Source organism: Malaclemys terrapin, chromosome 7 (assembly GCF_027887155.1).
Source record: "Malaclemys terrapin pileata isolate rMalTer1 chromosome 7, rMalTer1.hap1, whole genome shotgun sequence".
NCBI classification, from domain to species: Eukaryota; Metazoa; Chordata; order Testudines; family Emydidae; genus Malaclemys; species Malaclemys terrapin.
Window position 1 is genome coordinate 50,263,720 of NC_071511.1, and position 25,296 is coordinate 50,289,015.

Below are 25,296 nucleotides of genomic sequence, written 5' to 3' on the forward strand. Positions count from 1 at the left end.
GGGTGCTGGCTGTGGGGGGCTCCCCGGTACTCCAGCCCCAGCCTCTCCCAGCAGGGGGCACTGTGGGGAGGGGGCAGGAGCGCTGGCTGTGTGGAGGCTCCCAGCTATTCTATTCAAATCCCAGCTTCTCCTTTCAGAAGCTCAGTCTGTAGGGGACACTGCTGGTATTCCAGTCCCAGCTGGGGGCACTGCAGAGAATGGAGCAGGAGCTCTGTCTGTGGGGAGAGCTCCCAGTCACTCCCAGCAGGGTGTGCCGTGGGGAGCCAGGTACATACCAAGCAGATGCGCCCGATGCGGGAGTAGACAGCAGGGCTCTGCGGGGCATCAGCTGATTTCTCCCGGAAGAAGAAGTAAAGCTTGTCGTCGTTCCTCTCGGCGCTGTCCGGGATGAGCTGGGCGTGAACAAATGCTGGGTCTGCAACCAGACATGCCAGCACTGTGAGGCCATGTGCCAATGGGACAGGAGCCTGCCCTGCAATCTATTGAGAGGCTAGTACATGGCCCCAGTGCCCCCCGACTGGCAAAAGAACATGTGAATTTGTAAAGAAACACCCTTTGGCAATACCCACACAAAGGGCAGAGATTAGGTTGTGTGACTTTGGAATGCTCAGCAAAAAACACCCTATGGCAATACCCACACACAGGGCAGTTAAAGTTGTGTGGCTCTGGAATGCTCAGCAAGGCAACCTTAGTTTTTTCTTAACAGTTTTTAATGTAATATCCTAAGTTTTTAGCTAGCAATAAAGCCCGTAAAGTGGAACTAGTTAGCTAGAGAGCTCCCTGTGTTTGGGGGGAATGCACCCCCAGCATGAAGCCTCCAGGGCCTTCCCACAAGTCCCCCCAAAGGACAGACAAGTTCTCTGCAAGTGACCAGGAACGACTTCTCAGCACAAAGAACCATGGGATGTGCCACAGGCACACGGGTGAGTGAAGACACAGTAGCACAGCTTGGGCCTTGCAGTGGGGACGCTCACACCCAGACAAGGCTAACCCGGCTGCTCAGACCTAGCTGCCAAGCCCCCAGGCAGCGACAACGTATCCTGTGACCAATCCCTTGGAAGGCAGGGGGACTTGCATTCTCACTGGCACGTCTCATACCATACATCAGTGGCCTACCCCCGCTTGTGTCAGTGCTCAAGGTGCTATACAAAAGTCCGATGATTTTTTTTCTTAATAATGAGAAAAGTGTATCCCCTTTTGGCCCCCAGCTCTCCTTGGACTCCAAAATTGCTTGACAGTTTTTTGCTCAAACGTTTGGATATCAATTCACACGAAAGAGCCCATGCCTGGGAAATTTTAGCCCCAAAGTTCCAGCAATTTTCGAGCAACTGGAAGCAGGAGGTTAGAATGGAAACTGTCTGGCAGCTGGAAGTGGAGTGACCAGTGCTGTTCCTGCTAGAATATCTGTCCATCATCAATCAATATGCCTCCAAGCCTACGGTGACAGCTCTGCCTTCTCAATTGCAGCTACTGTGCCCAGAGGTATAATATGATCGCTCCAACTTCAGTTTACTCAGCTGTCACTGCTGCTTTGCCACAGGTGCAGGTGCTACTGGGAGAAGGCCAGGCATACCTCCCACCAGGAACCTCCCTCTGGTGCAGCGGGGAAGGGAGGGAGAGCAGGAGAGAGATGTTCTGGATTGGTTATTGCAGATGATGGGGCTGACACCCCATTCCCATCCAGACCCATCCACCTATTCCCATGCAGAACCATCTATCCCTCTATACAGACCCTTCCATCCATCCATCCATCCATCCAGACCCAGACCCAGACCCAGACCCAGACCCAGACCCAGACCCAGACCCAGACCCATCTATCTATCTATCTATCTATCTATCTATGAGTTTTATTTGCTCTCTGTCCTTTGCTGTTTCTATTCCAGGACTTGGCTCTGCAATACTTGAGTTTTGGCACTTCCCCTAGACACCACATGGGCCTTCAAGGGACTCCCTGTTCCTTTGGTAAGATCCTTTTGTTGAGGCTCACATGCTGGGAGGGAATTCTTGTCCTTGCCTGATGAAATGGCCACCACTTCTTCTGGGTTTTACCAGCTTTGAAGGTGGCTGAGTACATAGTGCTGCTCACTGGTTGCCCACTTTCCAGGGATGGAGCCATGAGGGCTTGGCAACTACTGGGTTGAATGGCCTGAATTTTGGTGAGTCTGGGTGCACATCTGCAAGTGTCTCAGATCATGCACCTGGGGAAGGTCTCACCCTTTCAGATCGCTGCACCAGGGAAGGGCTGTCCTGGCAAAACAGGTCAGGGATGCTTCAAAGTTCCTCCTCAGCTCCAGCACTAGCCTGGTCCTTCAGTAAGAACTCCCTTCAATAGGGCACTTCTTTGTCAGGGATGAAATTGTGACACCCGTCCTAGGCAATGTCCTGTCTGTAGCACTTCCCAATCTGACACGTGTCCAGGTTCTCCTGCTCAATGAGGACAATGCCTTTGAGGGGAGAATGTAGCCAGTTGCCAATTGCTTTGCTTTGTGTTCTGGGATGATATCAACCTTCCGATTTGTTTTCCTCCTGGGTTGCCGTAACCCTCTGGTCAGCATGGGTCACAGGCCCCTCTCTGTGCCTGGTCCACACAGGAGGTGAGGCTCTCACAGCCCCAGCCTGGGCTCTAGCTCACAGTGTAGCAGCTCCTGGTTTGAGCTCTGGAGGTTCCCAGGCCAAGATGGTGGCTATCCCGTTCGCTCCTCTGGTATTTCTAGTGATCACAAGCTTCTGGAGCAGGGCACTCAAGGACTTAGAGCCTGGTTCTGGCCAGCACAGATGGGAGCAGCAGTGGAATCTCTCTCTGCTCACAATGGACCAGTAGCTGCACTCATCCATGTTCTGCAAAACTGCTGAGGGAAGGAGATGGGCCCAGCCTCAAAACTGCCCCCCTGGCGCCAGCATCGCCACGGCTCCACAGCAGGTCTCTGCGTGGGGGCCCTCAGGATGTCTAGACCCATTGTGACTGAGGCCAGGAGGCTCGGCATTCCTGCTGGGGCCCTGACAGCAGTTTGCCATGGTGGGAGTGCCTCAGAAGCTTGCAAGGAGGCAGGCAGGCAGCGTCTCTGCGGTGCCCGCTGGAGATGGAGTGGGACGAGCGTGCATTGATGGGTCTTTGCAGAAGGATCTCTTACTGCTGGAAACACACCCAGAGCAGGGATTGCTGCCTACGAATGCCCCCAGCCGTGAGCGGGTTGGCGGTAGGAGCCCAGTGTCGCCGGATCTGCTGGCAGAGGCAGAACTGCTAGCAGGAACCAGAAGAGGGCAGATGTGCAGGCCTCAGGCTCCAGGGGCCCTGGAAGCAGCTCGCAGGGGGTGGAAATGCCCTGGCACCAGGCTCTGAAGGAAGAGAGTGGCAACTCCCAGCACAGAGGCGGCGTGGGAGAAGGCACAAAGCTGGGGTGGGGGGTGAAGGGAAGTCGGGGGCTTGGAGGGAAGTCAAGGAAAGTTTGTCGTTCACATCACCCTGGTTAAAACGCACCTTGCCTACTACTGCCCATAGCCCTAGGGCTGTGACTTCACCAGCTCTGCTTGGCGTATCACAGGCAAAGGGAAAACTGCACCCCCAGGCTGCCCCATGTACCTGGCACAGCCTTGCCAAGCTGGCATGAGGCAACAGCTGCCTTCTGCCAGGGCTAACCCATGGAGATTCTCCTAAAACGCTGCAGCCGTAGCTAGAGTGCTCCATCAACTCCATGCAAGGGGGTGGGGATCTCCTGGGTGCTTGTGGGGTGTGGGCCCCACCCTGGATGCAGTGCTCATGCTACTTGAGCCCCAGAGAAGCCCCAGGAATGGCAGGCCAGAGGGCACCCAGGCACTGGGCTTTATATAGACTGCGAGGCCCTGGGCAGCATCTCACGTCCCGGAGATGCATGATGCCGCCCCGTCTCCACCCGTGGCTCCCCCGAACTCACCGTTCAGCCAGCGGGAGTTGTACTGGTCAGTCCTCATGGCTGTCTGCTTGCCCATGGTGCGGAAGATGGCCGCATCCGTGCCCATGAAGTCAATGTAGACGCCAGCATAGAGCTCCTCATCTGCAGGTGGGAAGCAGAGGTCAGCAGGGACTGGGATGTATAGGGGAGCAGTTACTGAAGGGGGACTGTGGGGGGCCTGAGGACCCCCCAGCCCCTCCTCATGCAGACCCTTTGTCCTGCCCCCAAGCCCTGCCCAAAGAGGGAAGCTCGGGGGAGGGGCTGATGACCTCTCCCTGACAGGACGTCCTGTGCTCCCTGGGGCAGCCCTGAGAGCAGTCCATCTCCCCTCTGGGGAGAGGGACCCCAGCTCCTTGTCAGCTCATAGACAGGTCTCCATCTCCCATGTGGTACCCAGTAGGCACCGGGTTGGGGGCACTGTCCCAGGCCTGGCTGCCAGCCCCCTGCTTTGCAGCTGCTCCCCAGTGAACGAAGCAGTGCCGGGGCTAGTGTGTAAGGCAACACTCACGCCTGGAGAGGATCAGAGGCGGCCGAGGCCCATCGAGGCCCGAGGGGGGATTAACAGTAAGTGAGAGCTTTGGCCCACGCTCCTTGGGGAGCTCGGCACAGCTGTTGCCTATACAGGCCTGGGGATGGCAGGACATCGATACCATCCCGTGTTATTTCACTGCTCTGTCTCGCTCTCCTGCCCTTTGCAACCCCATCCCAGCCAGCCCCACCCCTCATCACCCCAGGGGCAAAGCACCACGGACACCAGGGATGCCATGCTCTGCACTGTGGCCTTGCAGCTTCCAGGAGGGCGCCAGCAGTGCCCGGGGCTGTGCCTGATCAGTTGGGAGGGGGCAGGGGAGGTACAGGAAATGGGAGATGAATGTGGAGACAGAAATAGGACAGGAAGTCGGGGTGGAGATGCTCCTAGCACATGGGGCTGACTCACCGTGGCCATTCCTACCCCAGGGTTGGATCTGACCTCATCGAGGAAAGAGATGCCCTGGGGATTTTTCCAGCATTTGTTGGTGGCCGTCAGAGCCTCTCCTACCCCGTTTTCCACTCTGTTCTACCTAGGTTCGTCCCACACCCATCACCATGGCATCCGGGTGCCTCTTGCCAAGCCACAGACCTCCAAGTCCTCACATCGGGCCAAAGTACCCCGCTGCTTTCCCTCCCCCACACCAGGTCTGGATTTGCTGGCCCTACAGCTGCTGGGCCCTGGATTCGGATCTCTGCCTGGCTTCCTTGGGGGCAGCCACCTTCAGTGGAGCTGCAGAACACCGCCAGGCTAACGTCTCTGGGGAGGGGGGAGCAGCCACTCAACAGCCACCTGCCCTGAAGTCCTAAACAGCTTCTCATCACCTCTCATTTTAACATTAGTCTCAAACCACCTAATATTTCCCTGGCACGCAGCCAGCCCTGGCACTCAACCCAGATTGGTGCAGGTCCCTCCCCAGGGGCTGGCCCACTGCTCCACTCCGATGCAGCTGGGCGGGAGAGCAGGGGTCTGTGGGCCACCCCCATGCAGTTGTGGTGCTGGCTAGTTCAAGGGGGTGGGGGACAAAATGGGAGCTCATGGGGAGAGATTTCCCCAGCTGTGCCAGGCCAGCAGCATCTGTTTCAGGTGGGCGCCATTCCAGGTCCACACAAGAGGAACCATGTGTGCCAGGGCCGGGAAGAGAACAGACAGCTCCCCAGGCCTCTGCTCCCTGGCTTGTCCCAGGCAAAGCCTGGACAGGAGTTCTGGAGCTCCCACAGCCTGTGCACTCCCTGGCTTCAGCTCCCCATAACCTGCAAGTGGCTGCTTCTCACTGGAGTGGCAAGTCCACGCTGGACGCAGTGCAGCAGTATCTGCACAAGGCGAGGCTCACAGCAGCTGAGAACAGGGCTGGCTCAGAGCAGGGTGCAGGCGTTCTGTGGCTGTCGAGTTCTTCTGGGGGTTCCCTGGGCAACGAGAGTGGTCGCGTGGCACCAATGGAGAGAGTGACCGAGGGTTCAATCGGTGGCGGTGCGGAGGACGGAACGGCCCAACAGGACTGACACGTTATCTACAGTGGCTGCATCCCCATGAGCCAACCAGCCAGGCCCCTCCTGGGTCCGGGCCGGAGCTCATGAATTAAAGGCCACATGCCCGGGCACCTTCCCAGTTGCCTGGTCCCTTGGTGGAGGGCTCAGGCACCTTCCTGCCCTGCCTGAAGTGGTTCTGGCGAGGAGCCAAGCTTAGATCTTTGGGCTCTGGTGCCCCTAGGGCCTTGGCTACTCCACCTTCACCCCTGCAGACATCTCCCCGCTATGGAGACCAGGCAAAAGCCCCATCTGCATTTCCCCTTCGCTGCTCTGGCCCTTTCCTGGCCTTGTGCCTTGGCAATGGCTGGCACCGCCATACCCCCTTTGCCCCTTTGCCCCCTTGGTCTAGGTCCATCTGGAATCAGTGCCGAGAACAAGCTGGATGTCCCTCTGGAGCACTGCAAGACCCAGCCAGAGCAGCCCCCATCCTCTTGGAAACCTTGCAGTGCTGCAGTTGCAAGAGAGAAGGACTCACTTATCAAGGCTGAGACGCTGTCCACCTTGGGGTCATAGGAGCACTTCCCTTTCCCTGATTCCAGCTTCTCCGGCTCCAGGTAGAAGATATAATCCTGGAACAGAAGGAGGGAGCCCATTACACCCACCCCTTCCATTTCTGTAGGACAGAGGAGCCCAAAGCGCTTTCATAACTCCACAGCGCTCATAAGCCTCACCTCACCCAGCAATGAAATGCAGCCCCCTCTTGGGGGGGCGCGGGGGGAGCACAGCAGCTATTTAGCAGCCCACAGTCATGCTGCGCATACCGAACGGCAGGCAATGACGGAGAATGCTGGGTCCATTGGAACTGCAGAGGCAAAGTTAGAGGCAGAATGGAATTACCCATTGCCGAGGCAGAATCTGAACGGGACACGGGGGTTATCACTTCTCCACTGGGGAATTATGTCATGGGATCGTTATTGCTTCACAGCTCCGGCACCAAACTCCAGCTGGGGTGCATCCCGGAGGCAACCTGAAAGCATCAGCTGATGCAGAATGTGTTTGTACAGTGGAGTGGTGAGGGGCTGTTACTCCAATGCTGCTGCAAGTGCCCAATTCCTTTCCCAGGTGGGCCTAGACAAAGCCCTCAATGGCACAAGCCCACGGTTGCTCAGCGATCGCCCCATCACAGCACCTGTCCTTCTGTCACTACCATTAATCTCGCTGGAGTCAATGGCTGGGCATCTGTGGTGGTGGGGCCCCCGTCTGGCCACACCTTTGGCCTGGCTTTCCATGCAGAGTAGCATTGCATGCAGATTCATTACAGTAGTAACAGCCACAAGCTGACAACTCTGCCATCTTGCCCGAGCAACGGCACCTCAGCCACGCCAGGGGCACTGACCCAAAGCTAAGAGGGCCTAATCATTCATTTTTTAATGGGCAATCTCCCATCCAAATATCAACTAGGCCTGGCCCTGCTTAGCGTTTGAGAGCAGAGACAGTCAGTACCTCTGTCATGTTATTACAGCTACAGAATGACTGATTTGCAGGAATGCTGCTGGTCATCAGCCACAAGCCTTTTGATGGCAGCCTGGGTTAGAACAAAACCAGAAACAACCCCAGCTAGGGCCCGTCTGAGTGGCTGCTAAGGAAATGACATTCCAGTACAAGCAGCAATGAGTTTAAAGCCTCCACAGTCCTTCATCCTTTGCATGTGATACCACAATTATAGTCTACTAATTAAACTCCATTGAGTAGGAAGCTCAGGAAGTGGGGACGGCAAGCGTCTCTATGTAAATGTGTGTTGGAAGATCAAATGGTGAGATCAGGCTACACGTCCTACTCTCACACTACATCATACCACCAATACTGGGTGATTTCATTCCAGGAAGTTCCACCCACCAGTAGTGTAATCCAGGAAGTACTGCCCCTTAGGATGGCATTCCAGGCAGTGTGGCAATTTATTTACTTTGTACATTTGACCTTACTTGGGAAATAGTCCCTGGTTTCCCCATAAAGCAGGTCCCAAGTCATCAAACCATCTCTGTTCAGCAAAGCACTTAAGCATGTGTTTAACTCAGGTGTTGCCAACTTTAAATGCTAAACATCCGTTATCTGACCTGCCAAAATCATGAGATTGGCTTAAAAATCATGAGATTTGGAAAAAAAACAAATAATAATTGTGGGGTTGTTTTTCTTTGATTTCTAGTTTCCAAGCTTTTGGGGCACACGTGCGTCATGTTTTCAAGCTTTCCTCTGCAACCAGGAGGGCTAGAAACTGCCTTTGACTTTGAATGAAAGCAGAGACTCTCCTGCAATCTCTTGATGCCACCAGCCGAAGGTTTAAACAAATACTCCAGAAACTGCCGGACTCGCAATCAAACTGTGAGAGTCGGCAGCAGTATTAACCTTTAACCGTAAAGTTTAAGCATGCGCTTAAGTGCTTTGCTGAATGGGGCCCATATTTAATTAGGTCTGGTCTGTACTAGTGATTTCCCCTGAGTCCAGCCAGCCACCACTGTAGCTGCACCAGTACAACTCCTAGTGTACAAGGCTAAATAGCTATTTGCACCGATTGAGTCCAACTCTGCTTGCCACTTGGGTTGGCTGCTTCTGTGCCAGCTGTGGTTTCCCTTGTGTACAGCAGGGGTCGCTACACCAGGGTGACATCCTCCATGCAGCCCAGGCATTAGCCAGCTTCTCCCGCAGTCCGAGTGACCCCCCACAGTGATGGCAGAGAAAAGCATCACGAAGAGAGAAGGAAGAGAGAGGAGTGTAACACCACAGAACTGGCAGGGGCGGGGCCGGGAGCGACCTTGCACTCATGATTGAAACAGGCTAGATTTCAAATGGATGGTGCCCCTTTGAATTCGCTCCAAGTTCCCAGACCATCTCCATGGCAGCCAGCCCACCACCATCTGATTTGCTATCACACCTCATATTAGCCCTATACCAGCAATGGGCTTGCCTTGTTTGTCCCCCCCAGCGTGCTATCGCCACCTTATGTCCACAATAACTTTTGGCAGGGATATTCAATCTTGTACATAGGGCATGAGCCAATCGCTGGCTACTAGAGACCTACGTGAGGAGAAGATTACCCCACATCGACCACTGCAGGGCTTTTACACCTTCCCCTGCAGCAGCTGGGCCAGCGTCAGTCAGAGACGGGACAATGGGCTGGATGGACCTCGGTTCTGATTCAGCCTGGCAATGCCCATGTTCCCGTGTACCTGGGCAGTCCAAGGTGTCTCATCCCTGGCTAGTGATATTTTGTATGGCAGCATGGTAGAAACCATCCATGAATGAAAAGTCATACCAGCCCAACTGCCCCAAGCCAGCCTGCTTTCGTGCCACTCCTGCACTTGTGAGTAGAGAGCCATGGGTATCAGTCTCGGTGTTTCGAGGAAAAGTCACACACCCATTCCTATAACCTGACAAGGTGTCTTCTGCTTTTTTGTCTGAAATCCAAGAGCCAGTCCTGCTTAAAACTGGTTGAAAAACCAGTGGAGTGAAAACCGCTGAAGTTGTTTTCATTTTGAATGGTTTGAAACTGACCCATTTTTTTCTTTCTTTGCAAATTGTTTTTTTTTAAATAGAAACCCTTATCCAAATGGTCATTGCAATTTTTCATTGCCTGAAAGTTGGGAATCAAAATCGTGATCGAAACTTTGATCACCTTTCTGACAAAAAAAATATTTGCTGGAAACCAAAAATAATGCTGGTGGTGGTGTGTGACCAAAAGAAAAAAGGGGCATTTATGAAAAAATGCTACTTTTCAATGGAAAAACTTTCCATTGGAACATTTCAACCGTATCTAGTCCAGATGTTCTGGTCGCATCTAAGCTGTTGGTAACATAATTGCTGTTGATTGTTGGAATGTTCCGCGAATATTTGTCTAACAAGGGGATGAAAAGGAGGGTCGGTTATGGGCTTCGGAGCATGGTGACTGTTTTGGAAGTGGCCGGATTTGAAGGGCTGGAAGTGAAAGACACAGGGTTCAAATAGCTAACTGCTGAGCTCATCCCTGTCTCAGAGAGTCACACAAACGAGCTGTGCTGAGCTGTGCTGAAGTTGTCTTAAAGATGGATTGGATCAGACAGAATTAATCTCCCTCCCTTGACCCTTCTTTTACCTGAGGACTTGCTCATGTCAGCTCCTTTCAGTGGAATGGGCTGAGTCAGGGCAGGAGGTGCTGTTATAACACAGAGCCATACAGGGGCATTAAGGTTCAGATGAATGGATGGGATAAAAAAGAGCATTTAGTGTGGTGACAATGGGTAACGCAAACAACTAGCTTCACTGGGAGCATGCACATCAATGTGACTGAGGTAAAACTGGGTACGTACGACCCCCACCCTGGTGTATATCCAACCATCCCAATCCAACAGCTATTGCCACACCCACACTGAGTACAAACACGCAGCATCCCATCTGCATATGCAGCACTATGGCGCTTTCTTCTAGCATGAATGGCAGCTGCAATTCAGTGATGCAGGTGAGCTGCACTAAGTGTTACTGGAAACCGACCCAGCGCTGGGCAACTCATTTATTGTGGATAATTCATCCACCAAATTTAACCCCTTTGATCTTCCCAATTGAGTTCCTATTTGCAATGGTGAGACCAATCATTTGGGCCAGACACTTTCAGACAATGGCTTCACGAAAACTTCACCGCCACTGTTTCTCAAGTGTGTGATTGGTCCCCTAAGCCACGTGGAATTTTTTCTGCTCCCTGATTGGACGACTTAAACTTTTTAAGCAGGAGACCGCGTGATGAAGAGCGTGATAAAGGGCACCATCCCCCGAATAGTCACACCAAGTAAAACCTACTCGTGAATAACCAGCAGTTAAAAAAACCAAATATCCTGGCTTCAAACTCAGAGCCTCCTGGGCTTGGAGCCTTTGGCATCCATGCCTCCAAGCACATCAGCGAGGGCTAGAAAACTGCCAGATGATACAAGCTGAGTTCCTCCCATAAACCTCTGACTCCAGGTACTGGCACTTTAAGAACACCCCCTTCCGAAATCTCACGAGAATTGAGCCATTTGGAATCCCAAGGCCCATTGGCAACACTGGTTTGCGGGCTTCGCCTGGTGCTAGTGGGGAATGTGGTAACATGAGATATCCAGGGGCCAGCCCAACAATAGAGTCTCTCTGCTCACGGCCACTGGAGTGGATTCTCCCAGCTTAGTTGTGGGCGTGCTGGGGCTGCTACAAACTGGCATAGATTAAAGCTCCGGGCTGCCCAAGAGCTCATGGGCACAGCTCAGTGGCCCCCTGCCCCAGTTTGGTGCTGAGTGGAGCTTGACCAGAGGCTCCTGTCTCTTCCTCAGGACATTGTCTCTCTGCCTCGTAACTCCTCATCCTCTTGCTGGGGGGGTCCAGTCCAGGAGGGCCCCAGTGACCCTCCCCGCGAGACGTCCGCCTCTCTGCCCAGGGAAAGGGCACTGTGGCTTTTCCTCCATTCTCTGATGATGGTGACGCAGGCACAGCAGTGGGCGTGTGGCGAGATGTCAAAAGGAGCTCTTCCTTTCTGGCCCGAGAGGGCTGGCGCAGAGGGGGCACCTCCTGGGGACTGTTGTCTGCCTGTCACGGGGGCTCCTGCCTCTAGCCCAGCCCAGGCTGCCCCTGGCCCAGCGCAGAGCATGCTGTTGTCCTGATGGGGATACATGACTCCTCTCTGGCAGGGTGCAGCGATGCCGATGGGACTGGGGCTGAGGCAGGCAGGCGCCGGAGGAGAGTCATGTGCCATGGAGGGCCTCACGCAGTCACACGCCAGGCCCCGAATCCCAGCAGAGAAGCCAGTTCCCACATGGGAGCCAGGGAGGAGAGCTGGACTGCAGCCGGGCTGGGGGAGGAGATATGCATGGTGGGGGGGACAGTGAGGGGCTGAGAAGACCCAGGAATGGGGGAGCTGCCACCCCCACCCTGCCCTGGGATGGCAGAGGGAGAGCAGAACACCAGGCTCCATCTCAGGAGGCAGCCGTGGGAGGCAGGTGCCCAGGTCTGTGACACCCGCCCCCCACATGGCTGCTTTAGGGAACTGTCCCCATGTCAGTGTCTTGACCCCTCGCTGGGTTGCAGAAGGTGCCTCCTGCCCCCTGCCAGGCAGCTGCTATGCTCCCCATGCTTTGGACCCCACTGGAGGGTGGGGGAGGCGGCCGGTCTGAAACCTGCACAGGGACTGGCATCTACAACCCTTGGGGTTTGGTCCCAGCTGAGAGACGCCAGCCAAGCGTGGGCAGTTGGGGTGCTCTGAGCCCAGGAGGAGCATGTGTGTGTGAGGGGCACTGCTGGATCTCGCTAGGCCCTGCCCATCAGTGCTGTGGTGGGCTTCGGTCTCTAGGCTCTCAGCGAATAACATCCCTGATGCAAACTGCCCTGTGGAGAAGGTGCTGGGGCATGGGATGTGCCTGTGGCCTGGCAGCGCCTGCTGTTGGCTGCTTCTGGCGGGGACGTAAGGACCAGACCTGGGTTCCTGAGCCCCTGGAATGTGCTCTGGGAGCAGACTGGGGGGATGGGTGGGAAGGACCGGACTTGGATTTCTGAGCTGCTGGAACAGGCTCTGGGGGGTGGGTGGGTGGGTGAGAAGGACCGGAGCTGGATTACTGAGCCCCTGGAATGGACTCTGGGGGCAGCCGGAGTCAGGAGGGCAGAGCAGATGCCCTCGAACAGCAGCCTTGAGGGTGGTGCTCACGGCACAGGAGGAGGATCACTCAGGGAAAATCAAAGCTTGGAAGAAGCTGAACTTCCCCCTGGGACCATGAGCTCCTGATTCCTCCCAGCACCCCAAGCTGCTTATGGAGACAGCGATGCGAACCCAGGCTAACCCTGCCTCCATGCAGTGAGCCGGCCCAGCTGCTAGCCTGGCGGGAAGATGATCTTGTCGAAGAGACACTGTCAGGAGCAGGGCCTCAGAGCCGTATATCCCATTCCCCTGCCCGATCTGGCCCGTTCCCAATTGAACAACACAATACATCTCCAGCTGAAGCGTTGGTGGGTGGTGGGCACTGCTGTGCTTAAAGAGCCAGCCGGGGGAGTGCCCGCATGTGTTTTGGTAGGTCCTACCAACAATCAGGCCCAACACCCACCGTTCCCCAACCCCTGCGAGTGGCCGGTGCTCTAAAAGGAATCCGGAGCCAGTGGCTCCGTTCCCGGCACGGGGCCTCTGACAGTGTCCCTCCTCCCCACGGCATCTGGAGCAAGGCCTGGGGGAGCAAGGCGTTAGTCTGAGAGGAGATGCGAGGACTGGCTGCTCTGTGCTGGGTGGTGGCACAGACAGCTCAGCCATTGCAAGGGGCATGCCCAGCCGGGGGTTAGCGGTTAGGTGCATGCCATGGGGGAGGAAGGTTAGGGAGCCCAGGCATGCCCTGGGAGGGGAGCCGGCTCCTGCCCTTGGGGGGGGTCTGAGCGCGAGTCCCACCTTGCGTTCTGCTGGTGTCGGGCTGTGGGAGGAGTCTGCGGCTCGGCTTCCCCGTCCTCCCGGCTGGACACTTTGGGTCAGCGCAAAGGCCTGAGGAGAAGGAGCAGTGCAGAGAGTTAGAGCTGGCCGGGCCAGAGGCCACCCAGGGGGTGGGTGGGGATGGGCACTAGGGCAGTGGGAGGGGTCATGCCCACCTGGAAGGGCAAGAAACTCCCCCCACCCCCAGCCAGCGTGCCTGCCCCAGCTCCTAGAGCGCCCCCGTGGCAGAGCCAGCGCTCTTGAGCCCAGGGCATTGTGAGTGTGCCCAGGCTATTGTGCGGGCCGCATGTGATTGTGCCCACCATGTGCTAGCGTGGCAACATGCTTGTGATGGCATGTGTGGGCATGGTGTGTGCCAGCATACGTGGCATGTTTGTGTGTGGCACACACTGGAGGGCCTCCTGCTGCCCCTTACTGACACTGACAGCAGATGTGGAACTTTGTGACAAGCCCTCTCCCCCACCCCCCGGTGATCACACACACACTCCAGGGACAGGGGGAGGAACCAAGACCCTCAGTTAAACCTCAGGGAATCCTGGCTCCCGCAGGGCTGGGTCCTGGCCCGTCTCTGGGACTGCGTGTGACCAAATGCCACATGGCTGGCTCAGACCTGCTGCACAGTATGCATAACTGTGCCCTTTGCTCTGCCTGCCACATCCTTGTGACACCCAGACTGAGAACCCCAGGCTGCCGAGGGGCCAGGACAGCAGCAAATTCCCTGATGTGGCCTGTGGTTCGAGGAGCCTCAGGGCTTCCCAGTCCTTATAATAATAATAATATATGGAGATGTACCTATCTCACAGAACTGCAAGGGACCCTGAAAGGTCAAGTCCAGCCTCCTGCCTTCACTAGCAGGACCAAGTGACCTTATCCCACACTCAGCCAGGCTTGCCCAGCGGTGCCCATGGGCGCTATACAGGAGGTGCCACCCTGGCTGACAGGGCACATCTGACCTCTGAGGAGGGCACCTCTCTCAGCTGGGAATAGTATGGAGCCCACAGTTCTGTAGCACGACTGGGAAAATCCTTCCTGACCTCAGCTCATGCCCTGAAGCATGAGGATGATGAGGAACGCCAGGATTACTCCAATCCCACAAAGCTGCTGTGTGGGGCCAGCTCCTCCTTCTCTAGTCACCTTATGCACAGCTTCACTGTCTGCCTTCTCTCCAATGGACTGCGGTGCTGCGCTACTGGGAGGTACCAGCCCACCTGGACCCCAGGGCTGGTGGGTAGAGCCCATGGCGAACAAGAGGCCCCACCCCCTCTAGCGACAGCCACAGCCTATTTGAAACCTGGGAGGTGGTGGGCGGAGCCTCTCCGAAAGAAAAGCCCACTCCCACAGCATGGGCAAGGGTGGGATTAGATTTCCCTCCACCCCCCCAGGCTGGGGGTGACCCCCTCCTGCCTTGGCCTCTTGGAGGAGACTGACAGCAAGGGCCCGAGGTTGATTAGGGCCCCTGATGCTCACGGCGATTAGGGGATGCAGCCCCAGGGGAAACGCACTGAGATCCACATGAGCCCCTAAACAGCCCTAAGGAGGGGACAGCACAGACTCTGCTCATCAGGGATCACAGCTGGATTGGAATGGATGACATGGATGTGGGGGAGCCCCTCTGTCCCAGCCCCCATCCTCTAAGGCAGGCAGCCAATAGAAACCCACACATGACAGCCAATAGAAAACCAGGAAGGGGTGCATCCATTTCTTGCAGAGTGCGCAAAAACGCATGCCTGTTCAGCTTTGAGTGATGAACCCAAATCACACAGTCAGAACAAGGCAGGTGTTAGCCAGGCACAGTCCATGACACAGCGGGTGTCACCGGGTAATGCTGTTCCCCAGACTTACAAGTTGGCCAGCTGGAAGAAATGCTGGTGTGGCTGGGTGCTGTGATGCATGTTCTGTAGGTGGTGGCTGTGGCAAGAAGCAGGGCAGTTTGCTCACCGCTCCATCCTCTCTAACTAGAGTCAAGTCCAGAGGGCGAGTTGCTGCTGAAGAATCGAGTGCGTGGGCGAGATTCTTGGACGGTTTGGGCCCACCTCAGTTCCGGGCCCGGTGGATACACTGCGAATCTCCGCACACTCGGCGTCGCTGCTTTCTCCTCCACTGGCAGGCTGGCCCGCAGGCCCCGAGCTCTGCTGCTGCTCGGCAGAGGGGCAGCAGTATTAATGAAGCCATTCGCAGACACAGGCGGGCTTAGTAATGGGACCGAGGCGTTGACCCATGCATGGGATTAGCTCTCCAGTAACACAGGACTGGCAACCCCAACCAGCTGCGATGCGAAAACCAAGATTCCCCGTTCCACACCTCACTGTATACACATGATAGAATAACCCAGTGCCGAGCGCTACCAGAGCTCTGGTGGAGCCGAGCTGAGGAGCAGCACCCGATTACTTTGTTTTTCACTGTTTTATATGTGTCCCCGCCCTTGACTCCGGGGGCATGATCCCGTCTTAGAGACAAATACAAAGAATTCACTAGTGTAATCTAAAGTGAAATGTACCAAACCATCTCTCTCATTTACCCCTCCCTCCCCACGGCTACCTGAGCATCTGCTATGCAAAAATTTCTGCATTCCCCATGTGCCCCATGCCGCCAAAACTCATCAGCCTCCAAGGGGAGAGAGACATTCCAGCCCCTGAGTGGGACCACTCACTGCCCCAAGCTACGACGCCGAGCAGCGCCAATGACTCTGCAGGCAGCCAGGCCCAAAGTGGAGATTCTCCCACCTCAAAGCTCCCACCTGTGCAAAGCTCCCGGCAGATCTTCAGCGAGAGCCAAGGGCTTGGCACATCTCAGCACAGTGCAGGAACCTCCGGCTGCTTTCAAGATGGAGCCCTTCCCTGCCCAAGGATCCTGTCCGAAGGGGATTCACAGCCCAGTAGCTGAAAATTCCCCCTGCAAGGAAATCCATGTAAAGCGAACCCCCCACACGCAGTTCAGAGACACAGGGATGGCCAGACGGCTGCTGTATTCCATGAGTGCCCCCTTTTGAGCTGGCTACAATGGCCCCAGGTTCCAGACTGCGGCTGCCTGGCCTTGTGCCGGAGACCTTGGCCAGGCCTCTTATGTGCCTCTCGCAGGGTCCATTAGGCTGAGAGCGACTGCAAGCCACAGGCTGAGCCAGGGCGACGGCCTCTTGGAGTAAATACTGCACCGCACAGGGAGCCCTGCCAGGACATGCCATGCCTAGGCCAGCTCCCTGGGGCTGAGGGGATGCCACCCCTCTGGCTCAGCGTGCATGGCCGAGCAGTGCCCCTCCCCCCTCGGTGCCTCACCTGTGCTTTGCGCCCCCTGTTGACAAAGGTGCAGATGGGGTTGTAGGCGCCAGTGCCACAGACGTACAGGTGGGTCCGGTTCCAGGGCTGGATCAGGCGGATGAAGTTGCCACATTCGCCCTGCGAAGCAGGAGGAGAATGAAAGGGGTTATGTGGGGTGGGGGCAGCATGCGCAGCATCCTCGGCACCCCCATGTCCACCCCAGCCTTGCTCGCACGGTGCATGCTCAGGCCTCAGATGTCAGGGCCGCTGGGGACTGGCATGTAGCCAGGAAGGTGTCCTGGTGTGAGAGGGGTGGTGTAGCCTGATGCCAAGCCTGGGGCTCCTCTGAGCAAAGGGATTCAAATAGCCCAGGGATGGTGGGGGTCAGTAGGTACTGACAGGACCGACACCGCTGCGTGGCCTGGAGCTGATCCAACCCCAAGGACTCAGTGAAGGAACTTTCTCCCCACATGGAGTCCCACTGGGAACGGCTAGGGCTGCTGTAGCCATAAGCTCCCCCCAAGCCTGTGCTCCCTGCCCTGCTCCAGGGTGCAGGCAAGCGGGCACCTCACCCCCTCTGCTCTGGGGCACAGGCCAGTGGGAGCACCACCCTTTTCTGCTCCAGGGCTGTTCTCACTGGGTCTGCATTCCGGGGCCAGTCAGGATGTGTTACCAACGGGTGAGACGCAGCAGTACAGCAATTACGGCTGGGTGTCCTGCTGGGCCTGGCTCGTTAGTTAAGGACCCAGGGTCAGGGCCAAGCATCCTGTTAGCAGCTCCTGTTTCCTCCGCGATGGGGGAGGGGAGCCTGGGAGTGCAGCAGGGGAAGCCAGCGAAGGAGTCATCCGGCAAGCTGGGGGGCCGAGCGGGGGCTCAGACATGTTTGTCCCTAGGGGGCTGAGCTCTGCGGCAGGAGCGACAGCAGCTGAGCGACCAGTGGAGGGAAGGACTCGGGGTCAGGCGGCTGCCAGGCATGCGGGGCTTGGCTCCAGTGGAAGCAGCTCAGTGACCGCCAACCCCTCGCTTCCTCGGAGCCATGCACACTCGCTTGATGGCCTGACAGGAACCGCGGGGTGCGTGGGCTGGGGATTTCGGGTGGTGCCCAGCTGGTACCAGCAGGAGCCCGGCCTGAGCCTGGGTGTGCCCCAAGCAGCAGTGACCGCACGGCACACAGGATGTGTACCACCGGGCGTGGCGAGGAGCAACAGTGCTGGCTGCCCAGCTACCCCTCCTGACCCGATACTCCTGACAGAGGGCCCACAGGGCCAAACCTGCGTGGGCAGGGGCAGCCAGTGCTGCTCATCGCCGCTGCCATGGGGCTGGCTCCTGCACCAGGCCTCCCCCCGGGCTCCCCACTTCCACTGTCAGGGACGGGGAGTGACACTGGACCTGGGCGGGCCAGGCTGGCAGGCGGGGCCTGAGCCTAGCATGGGCTCAGGGGGCGAGATGCTGGGAGCAGCGGTGCAAGGGGAATGGCTCCACAGGTGCGTCCCATGGGCAAGATTTCTGAGGAGGTGCCTCTGCCCCCACGCCCACATTCTCTCCAGCTCGGGCCCCGAGACATCCACTGGAACGGGAGGACGTCCCCAGCTCTCAGCGCTCTGCCATGGCCACTCAGCCTCCCAGCACAACAAGGATCCTCCTGCAGGTTGAATGATGGAATGACAGAGCACCCAGGTGGAGATTCCCTGTCGTCATTACAGCCCGTAGTCCGTCAGCTGACTCAAAGAGCCAGTGTGGATCTCAAAGAGCCAACCCTGAAGGAGTGCCCGGGCCGGCTCTCCATGCCCGCAGGTGTCTTTGCCCAGCCCCCGGCCGCGTGACCCCAGAAGGACTCACGTCGTTGTTCTTCCCCGACAAGATGCACTCGTCGATCCGCTGCTGGGACGCGGGCCAGTGAATCTGACAAAACAACAGATGCCGGGTTGTCACCTGGGGTTTTCCACTGGGTCTGAATTTAGATCTGGCTGAACCCACGCAGCCGAGGCCTGGGCCCCTCAGAGAGCTCCATGCCAGGGTCTGCTACCAGCTTCCCGGCGGGAACAGCCAACAGCTCGGCCAGCACACGGGGATCGAACCAGGACCCTGCATCTCACTGTGTTCCAGGGGCTGGGAGAAGCCACCCTGGGCTGACAGACGGGGAGGTTGAATTCCCTTCTCCCCAATAGTGGCTCCACTTCTGGCCCACAGAGAAGGCATCTCCTCCAGTGGCGGATTTAGAGTTAGTGGGGCCCTGTGTGCAGCTTCATTTTCACACACCGCCTCGGGACTCAGCCAAGAAAAAAACCATTCTCTCTTATCTCCCCCTTTCCTGTTTTTCATTCATCCTCCTATAAATAATGGGAAGTACATGAAAATAAAGTGAGGTACCTTGACTGGGGCAGAAGGTTGGGGTGCAGGAGGGAGTGCGGGCTCTGGGAGGAAGTTTGGGTGCGGGCTCTGGGCTGGGGCAGGGGGTTTGGGTGCAGGAGGGGGATGGGGGTGGGCGCATACTTTGGATGGCGTGGCTCCCAAAGCGACCAGCGCACACACCCCTCTGGCAGTGGCTCCTAGGCGGCGGGGAGACCAGGGGGTCTCTGGATGCCTCTGCCTGCAGGCACTGCCCCCATAGCTCCCATTGGCCGGGGACTGCGGCCAATGGGAGCTGCAGAGTCAGTGCTCAGGGCGGTGGCAGCACTTGGAAACACCTCGCCCCCCCAGGGGCCGCAGGGACATGCCAGGTGCTTCCAGGAGCAAAGCGGCACAGAGGGAGGGAGGCAGAGCGGGCAGGGAGCTACCTTAGCCCTGCTGCGTTGCTGCTGGCATGTCTCTGCGCACCCCTTGTGGGGAGGGGAGCAGCGGGTCTCCGTGTGCTGCCCAGGGTGGGGGCAGTGCATGGAGCTGCCTTCCCCCAGCCAGGGGCGCACAGCAGCCGGCCGCTTCCGGAAGCGGTGTGGGGCCACCAGCCACGGCATGCAGGCAGCCTGCCTGCCTGAGCCCTGCTGCGCCGCCGGCTGGGACTCAGGGGCAGGTTGTCAGATATTTGTCCTGCATTTTGGGGTTGTTGGTTTGTTTCATGGTAAATCTGCTCCTGGTCTACTCCCCTGCAGCTCAGGCGCCAGATGTGGGAGGCGGCCCAGAGGTAGATAAAGGACCCAAGAGGGGCTGGTACCCTTCCCGCTCAGCATATCCTGCCCCTTAGCCCCTCCCCAGCCTTGGGGATGGACCCACGATCTGCTGCTGCTGCTCCATGCCTCCCTGTTGGCCAGGCCCCAGGGCCACAGACCGGGGAAAGCTCCTCCAGAGAGGGCCCAGCTGAGCCCAGTCTGGTGGGCCAGCAGGGCACTTGTGAGGAACCTGGGAATGCTCTGGGGGTGGCTTTGCCACATGACATCCCACATGCAGTACTAAGAGCTGAGAAGAGAGGAGGCAGGGTCTGGGCAAGCTCATCCTCCCTTCCCCCACAGCTCCATCACCACACGGCCACTAGGGTTACCAGGAGTCCGGTTTTCAACTGGAACGCCCAGTCGAAAAGGGACCCTGGTGACTCCAGTAAGCGGTGCAGCAGGTCTAAGGCAGGCTCCCTGCCTACCCTGACTCTGCGTGTCTCCCAGCAGCGGTTGGCATGTCCCTGCAGCCCCTAGGCACAGGAGCAATCAGGGAAGCTCCACATTCTGCCCCGTCCCCAACCCCGGCTCCGCAGCTCCCATTGGCCGGGAACTGCAGCCAATGGGAGCTGTGGGGGCGGCGCCTGTGGGCACGGGCAGCGTGCACCATGCAGAGCTGCCTGGCCATGCCTCCGCCTAGCATCCAGACATGCTGGCCACTTCCAGGGCGGGCAGGCGGGCAGACAGGGAGCCTGCTTTAGCCCCGCTGTGCCACCGACTGGGAGCCGCCTGAGGTAAGCGCTGTCTGGATGGAGCAATCCCCATCCTGCACCCCAACTGCTACACCTGGTCCTTCCCGCATCCAAACTCGCTCCCAGACTCCATACCCCCACCTGCACCCCAACCCCCTGCCCCAGGTTGGAACCTCCTCCCCCACCCAAACTCCCTCCCACCAACCCGCACCCCACACCTCCTCCTGCACCCCAACCCCCTACCCCAGCCCTGAGCCCCTTCCCATACCCTGCCTCAGCCCAGTGAAAGTGAGTGAGGGTGGGGGAGAGCAAGCGATGGGGGGGGGGGAGGAGAGGGCTGGAGTGAGTGGGGGCAGGGCCTCAGAGAAGGGGTGGAGAAGGGGTGGGGCCTTGGGGAAGGGGCAGGGGCAAGGGTGTTCTGTTTTGTGCAATTAGAAAGTTGGCAACCCTAGGGGGCCGTGCGTGGGCGTGCTGGGGGTGACACTGGTGCTGATTAGTGGTGCCTCGCTGGCAGCTCAGTGAGAGCATCACCTGGGGGCCTCATCAGTTCGGAGGTTTTCCTGCCCATCTCCCACTGCTGACACTGTGCCACTGAGAGCAGCCGCACTGGAGTGCTCAGGCTGCCTACAGAGGCTGGTGTTTTTACTGGGTGGCCCAGCTACTCTCAGAGCAGGATTAGCCAGTGCAGGAGCACAGGCACCGGAGCCCCGTCTGCTCTAGTGCTTCCTCTCTTGCTAGCGCCAATGGGGAATCTTCAGAGAGCTCCCTGCAGAGCCAGCCCACGGGGCAAGTCTCCATTTAACCCTCAGCCTCTCTGCTGAGAGATCAGAAAGAGCACTGGGTCAGGGGGCATTAGGGAGACCCCGACTGAGACAGGAGCCCATTTCTCTGTCCCCAAAGAGACGGGAAGGGCCGTAGGATTGAGCTGGTCATCACTGGGGTGGGCCAGCTTTGAACCCCAACCTAGAAAAATTTGTACCTTATTCCTAGCATGTGTTTCTCTGGCTTCAGCTCCCAGCCATTGGGCAGGTTCTGCCTTTGTCCACTATTTCCAAGACCCTAGCTATCGGATCTGTCCTTCCCACGCAGGCTCCCATCTCTGAGGATCAACCTTCTCTGGGATCAATTAAACAGCTGGAGCTTCCTAAGTCAGTCAGCAAAGGGCCCTGACTGGCTCTCGGCTTCCCAGCCTACCAAGGTCCTGGGGGAAGTGCACACTAGAACTGGACAGTCCCCAGCAAGGGTCATGTCCTGGGGCCTTTGTCTCCCCCTGGCAATGACTCAATATGAGGTGGAACCAGGCAAAGCAGGGGATGGATGGTGGCTACCAACTCATTTCACTCCAGCCCAGAGGCCTAGCATTCTTCCCCCTCCTGCTCCACTTCTCCAGCCCCACATCCCTCGTGGGCCCCCCAGGCGGGGGCAGGTCGGAAGGGCCCTTACGATGAGGGGCTCTCGGTTGATGTCGTGCAAGTCCAGCGAGAGGATGTAGTCCTTGCTGCCCACGTACATGCGGTCATGGTCCTCGTCCTTCAGCAGGATGCGGTAGTCCGTGGAGTTGAGCAGGAAGTTGAAGAAGTGAGCAGTGCTGGTGGCCTTCAGCTCTGTGGGCAAACACAGATGGGGGGTCAGGCTCCTCCCGGCGGGGCTCTGAGTGCAGTGGCATCCAAGAGAGCAATGACCCCTCACCTCGGAATTAGTCAGCCCGCAAGACAGGGCTGTGATGGCCACCACAGCCTCAACAGCTGCAAGGTTCAAACTCCCACAGCTTTGGGGTGCAATAGAACTGCCAGGCTCTGAGCGCCAGACCCACACACCAGGGCCATCCCAGCCTCTATGCGCCCAACCCACATGCCTGGGCCCCCAGCCTCTGAGCCCCCGAACCACAGGCCAGGACCCTCCAGCATTCCCTCCTCACTCCTGGACTGATCTTCCACCGATCAACCCATGGGCATAAAGCAGCCCTTCTATTCAAGCCCGGGCACCCTTAGGCCAGGCAAGGAGAGGGCTGGCAGGGGATTACAATGACCCAGGCCCGGGTATCATTGGGCTGGGCAGGGATGGGGCTGGCAGGGGATTACAATGACCCAGGCCAGGGTACCCCTGGGACGGGCAGGGACGGGGCTGGCAGGGGATTACAATGACCCAGGCTCGGGTATCATTGGGCTGGGCAGGGATGGGGCTGGCAGGGAATTACAATGACCCAGGCCAGGGTACCCCTGGGCCGGGCAGGGCCGGGGCTGGCAGGGGATTACAATGACCCAGGCGAGGGTACCCTTGGGACGGGCAGGGACGGTGCTGGCAGGGGATTACAATGACCCAGGCCTTGGCACCATGTGGCCTGTGTTTAACGTGCTCCGCAGACTGACCATCCTTAACCTCAGGCCGGCCACCGTCCTATGGGCCAGATCTGGGCAGCCCAGCCCCGTCCTTGCCCCATCCCTCTTTGCACCTCCACCCGCCCTTCCGCCACCTCTGTTCGCTCTCCTAAAGGCTAACACTGGACATGCCGATGGTGCCTTTCACATCAAGAGATCCGAGCCCACAGCCCTTTCAGTCATGCCTATAGACACCCAGGTCACGTCATCAAACACTGAAAGGCAACCACCTCTGGGGTGGGACGTGTCTACAAGCCCACACAACACCGCCCAGAGAGCAAACAATCCTGTATCCCAATGAAATTATACAGGAATTTTAGCCTCCCTGGGGCATTGGGGTCAGCACCAGTCAAAGGGGAGCACTAGTCAGAATATTATCATCCATCCACCCACCCCCTCCCATTTCCTGCAGCACAGTGCCCTTTAGCACTGGGGTATTGGGGCTAGCACTGGCTCGGAGAGCACCCCCTACTGAGCCACCTGCCCCACTCCCTGCAGCACAGTGCCCCCTAGTGCTGCACTGGGGCACATACTAGCTCAGAGGGGAGAGCACCCCCTACTGAGTCACCATCACCTTTTCCTTTAGCCCCTGAGGTTTCTGTGGAGACCACAGTGCCCTTCCAAACACGCTCCCCTAAGGACGCCCGGATCACACGGGACCTGACAGATGGCTGGGTGCCACCTGGCACAGTGGGACAACCCCTTCACATGCTGTCATGGCGCAGGGCACTGGGGAACCCACACGGCACAGCCCCTGAGATAGCCAGGGCTTGTTCACCGCCCTGCGGCATCACTCAGTGCTGTGCGCCTCAGGATGGGCAGAGTTGCTTGGGCTTAAGAGATTCATGGCTCAGCCAGTGGGCAGCTAAACGCCAGTGACCTGCCAACTTATCACTCCCTATCCCTGCCAGCAGCCAGCCATCTCTGCAACCCACACCCAGGAAGGTCCCCTTGGCAGAAGGGGCAGTGCCCTGCTTAGGCTGGGGCCCCGGAAACCACAGGGCCCCGCCCCGCCCCATGGCATTGGATCCTGCAGACGTTGTGAGGGCAGCTCACACCCACTGATCCCAGAGTGGGCAGGGGCAGGCAGAGCCATGGCCCTGGGGGGTGCAGAGGGCAATGTGGACTGCAGGGGCCGGGATCTCCAGCAGGGCCCATCTGGGTGTCCTTTCCCTGGCAGTGACTGGCACCCAGGCAATGGAGCCAGGTTGTGCAGCGGGGGGTGGGCGGCCGAGGCCCTTGCACCCGGCCCTGAGGCATTTCCTGCAAATCCCTTTGGGAGTCCAGCCGTACTGGAGATCTCAGCATGACAGACTGGCAGCAGCTGGGCGTAGGGCCCAGCACAGGTGCCTGCTGAGCTGTGCCAGGACGTGAGCATGCAATGGGCATCTGTGCCCACAGCTGCCAGTTAGTGAAGGGGGGCTGCAGGGAAAGGGGATTCTGTGCCTCCTGGGAAGCTGGGTCGTAAGGCAGAGCGGACTGAGCATTAGGGTCTATGCCCAGCTGTGCCAGGCACCATCAGCAATTGCCTTCCCCTTCTGTGCCGCCTCCCAGCCTGTGGGTATTTAAGACTGGCAGCCTGTGGGGGCAGGGACTCTCTCGCCTGTGTACTTGCAGTGTCCGGCGCAATGAGGCCCTGGGCTCAGAATAAGGCTCCAGCCCCTCGCACCAGAAAGTCAAGCAGTCAAATACTCTGGCCGGCCCCATGGCAATGTAGAATATTATCATCCATCCACCCACCCCTCATGCATCCATCCATCCATCCATCCATCCCTGTACATACACACCCATCCATCCATCCCCATACACATCCATCCATCCATCCATCCGCCCCTATACATAAACACTCATCCATCCATCCATCCATCCATCCCTGTACATACACACCCATCCATCCATCCCCATACACATCCATCCATCCATCCATCCTCCCCTATACATAAACACTCATCCATCCATCCATCCATCCATCCATCCCTGTATATACACACTCATCCATCCATCCCTGTACACATCCATCCCTCCCTCCCTCCCTGTATATACACACTCATCCATCCATCCCTGTACACATCCATCCATCCCTCCCTCCCTGTACATACACACCCATCCATCCATCCCCATACACACCCATCCATCCCTGTAGATACACACCCATCCATCCATCCCTGTACATATCCCTCCCTCTCTCCCTGTACATACACACCCATCCATCCATTCCTCCCTCCCTGTACATACACACTCATTCATCCATCCCTGTACATACACACCCATCCATCCCTCCCTCCCTGTACATACACACCCATCCATCCATCAGTGATGGCAGAGCCTGGTTGGGTCAGGGGGGCAGGGCTGGGAGGCACAGGGAGGCAGGGCTGGGTGGCCCAGTGGGGAAGAGCTGGATGTCGTAGGGCTGGGTGGCACGGGGGGCAGGGACGGGTGGCAC

The 25,296-nt window shown here is 57.8% G+C and overlaps 1 protein-coding gene across 2 annotated transcripts in view; it reads right to left on the bottom strand.

Moving 5' to 3' along the window:
• Positions 1-25,296, bottom strand: part of SEMA3F (semaphorin 3F) — a 102,335-nt gene that overhangs the window by 12,936 nt on the left and 64,103 nt on the right. Inside the window, exons 3-9 of one of the 2 annotated variants that reach the window (XM_054034422.1) lie at positions 21,919-22,079; positions 18,477-18,539; positions 16,656-16,775; positions 13,345-13,434; positions 6,463-6,556; positions 3,912-4,031; positions 276-415 (exon numbers count right to left, since the gene is read on the bottom strand). In XM_054034422.1, coding sequence (XP_053890397.1) covers positions 276-415; positions 3,912-4,031; positions 6,463-6,556; positions 13,345-13,434; positions 16,656-16,775; positions 18,477-18,539; positions 21,919-22,079 — 788 coding nt within the window. The remainder of the gene's footprint in view (positions 1-275; positions 416-3,911; positions 4,032-6,462; positions 6,557-13,344; positions 13,435-16,655; positions 16,776-18,476; positions 18,540-21,918; positions 22,080-25,296) is intronic. The other variant, XM_054034423.1, reaches the window with a different exon arrangement.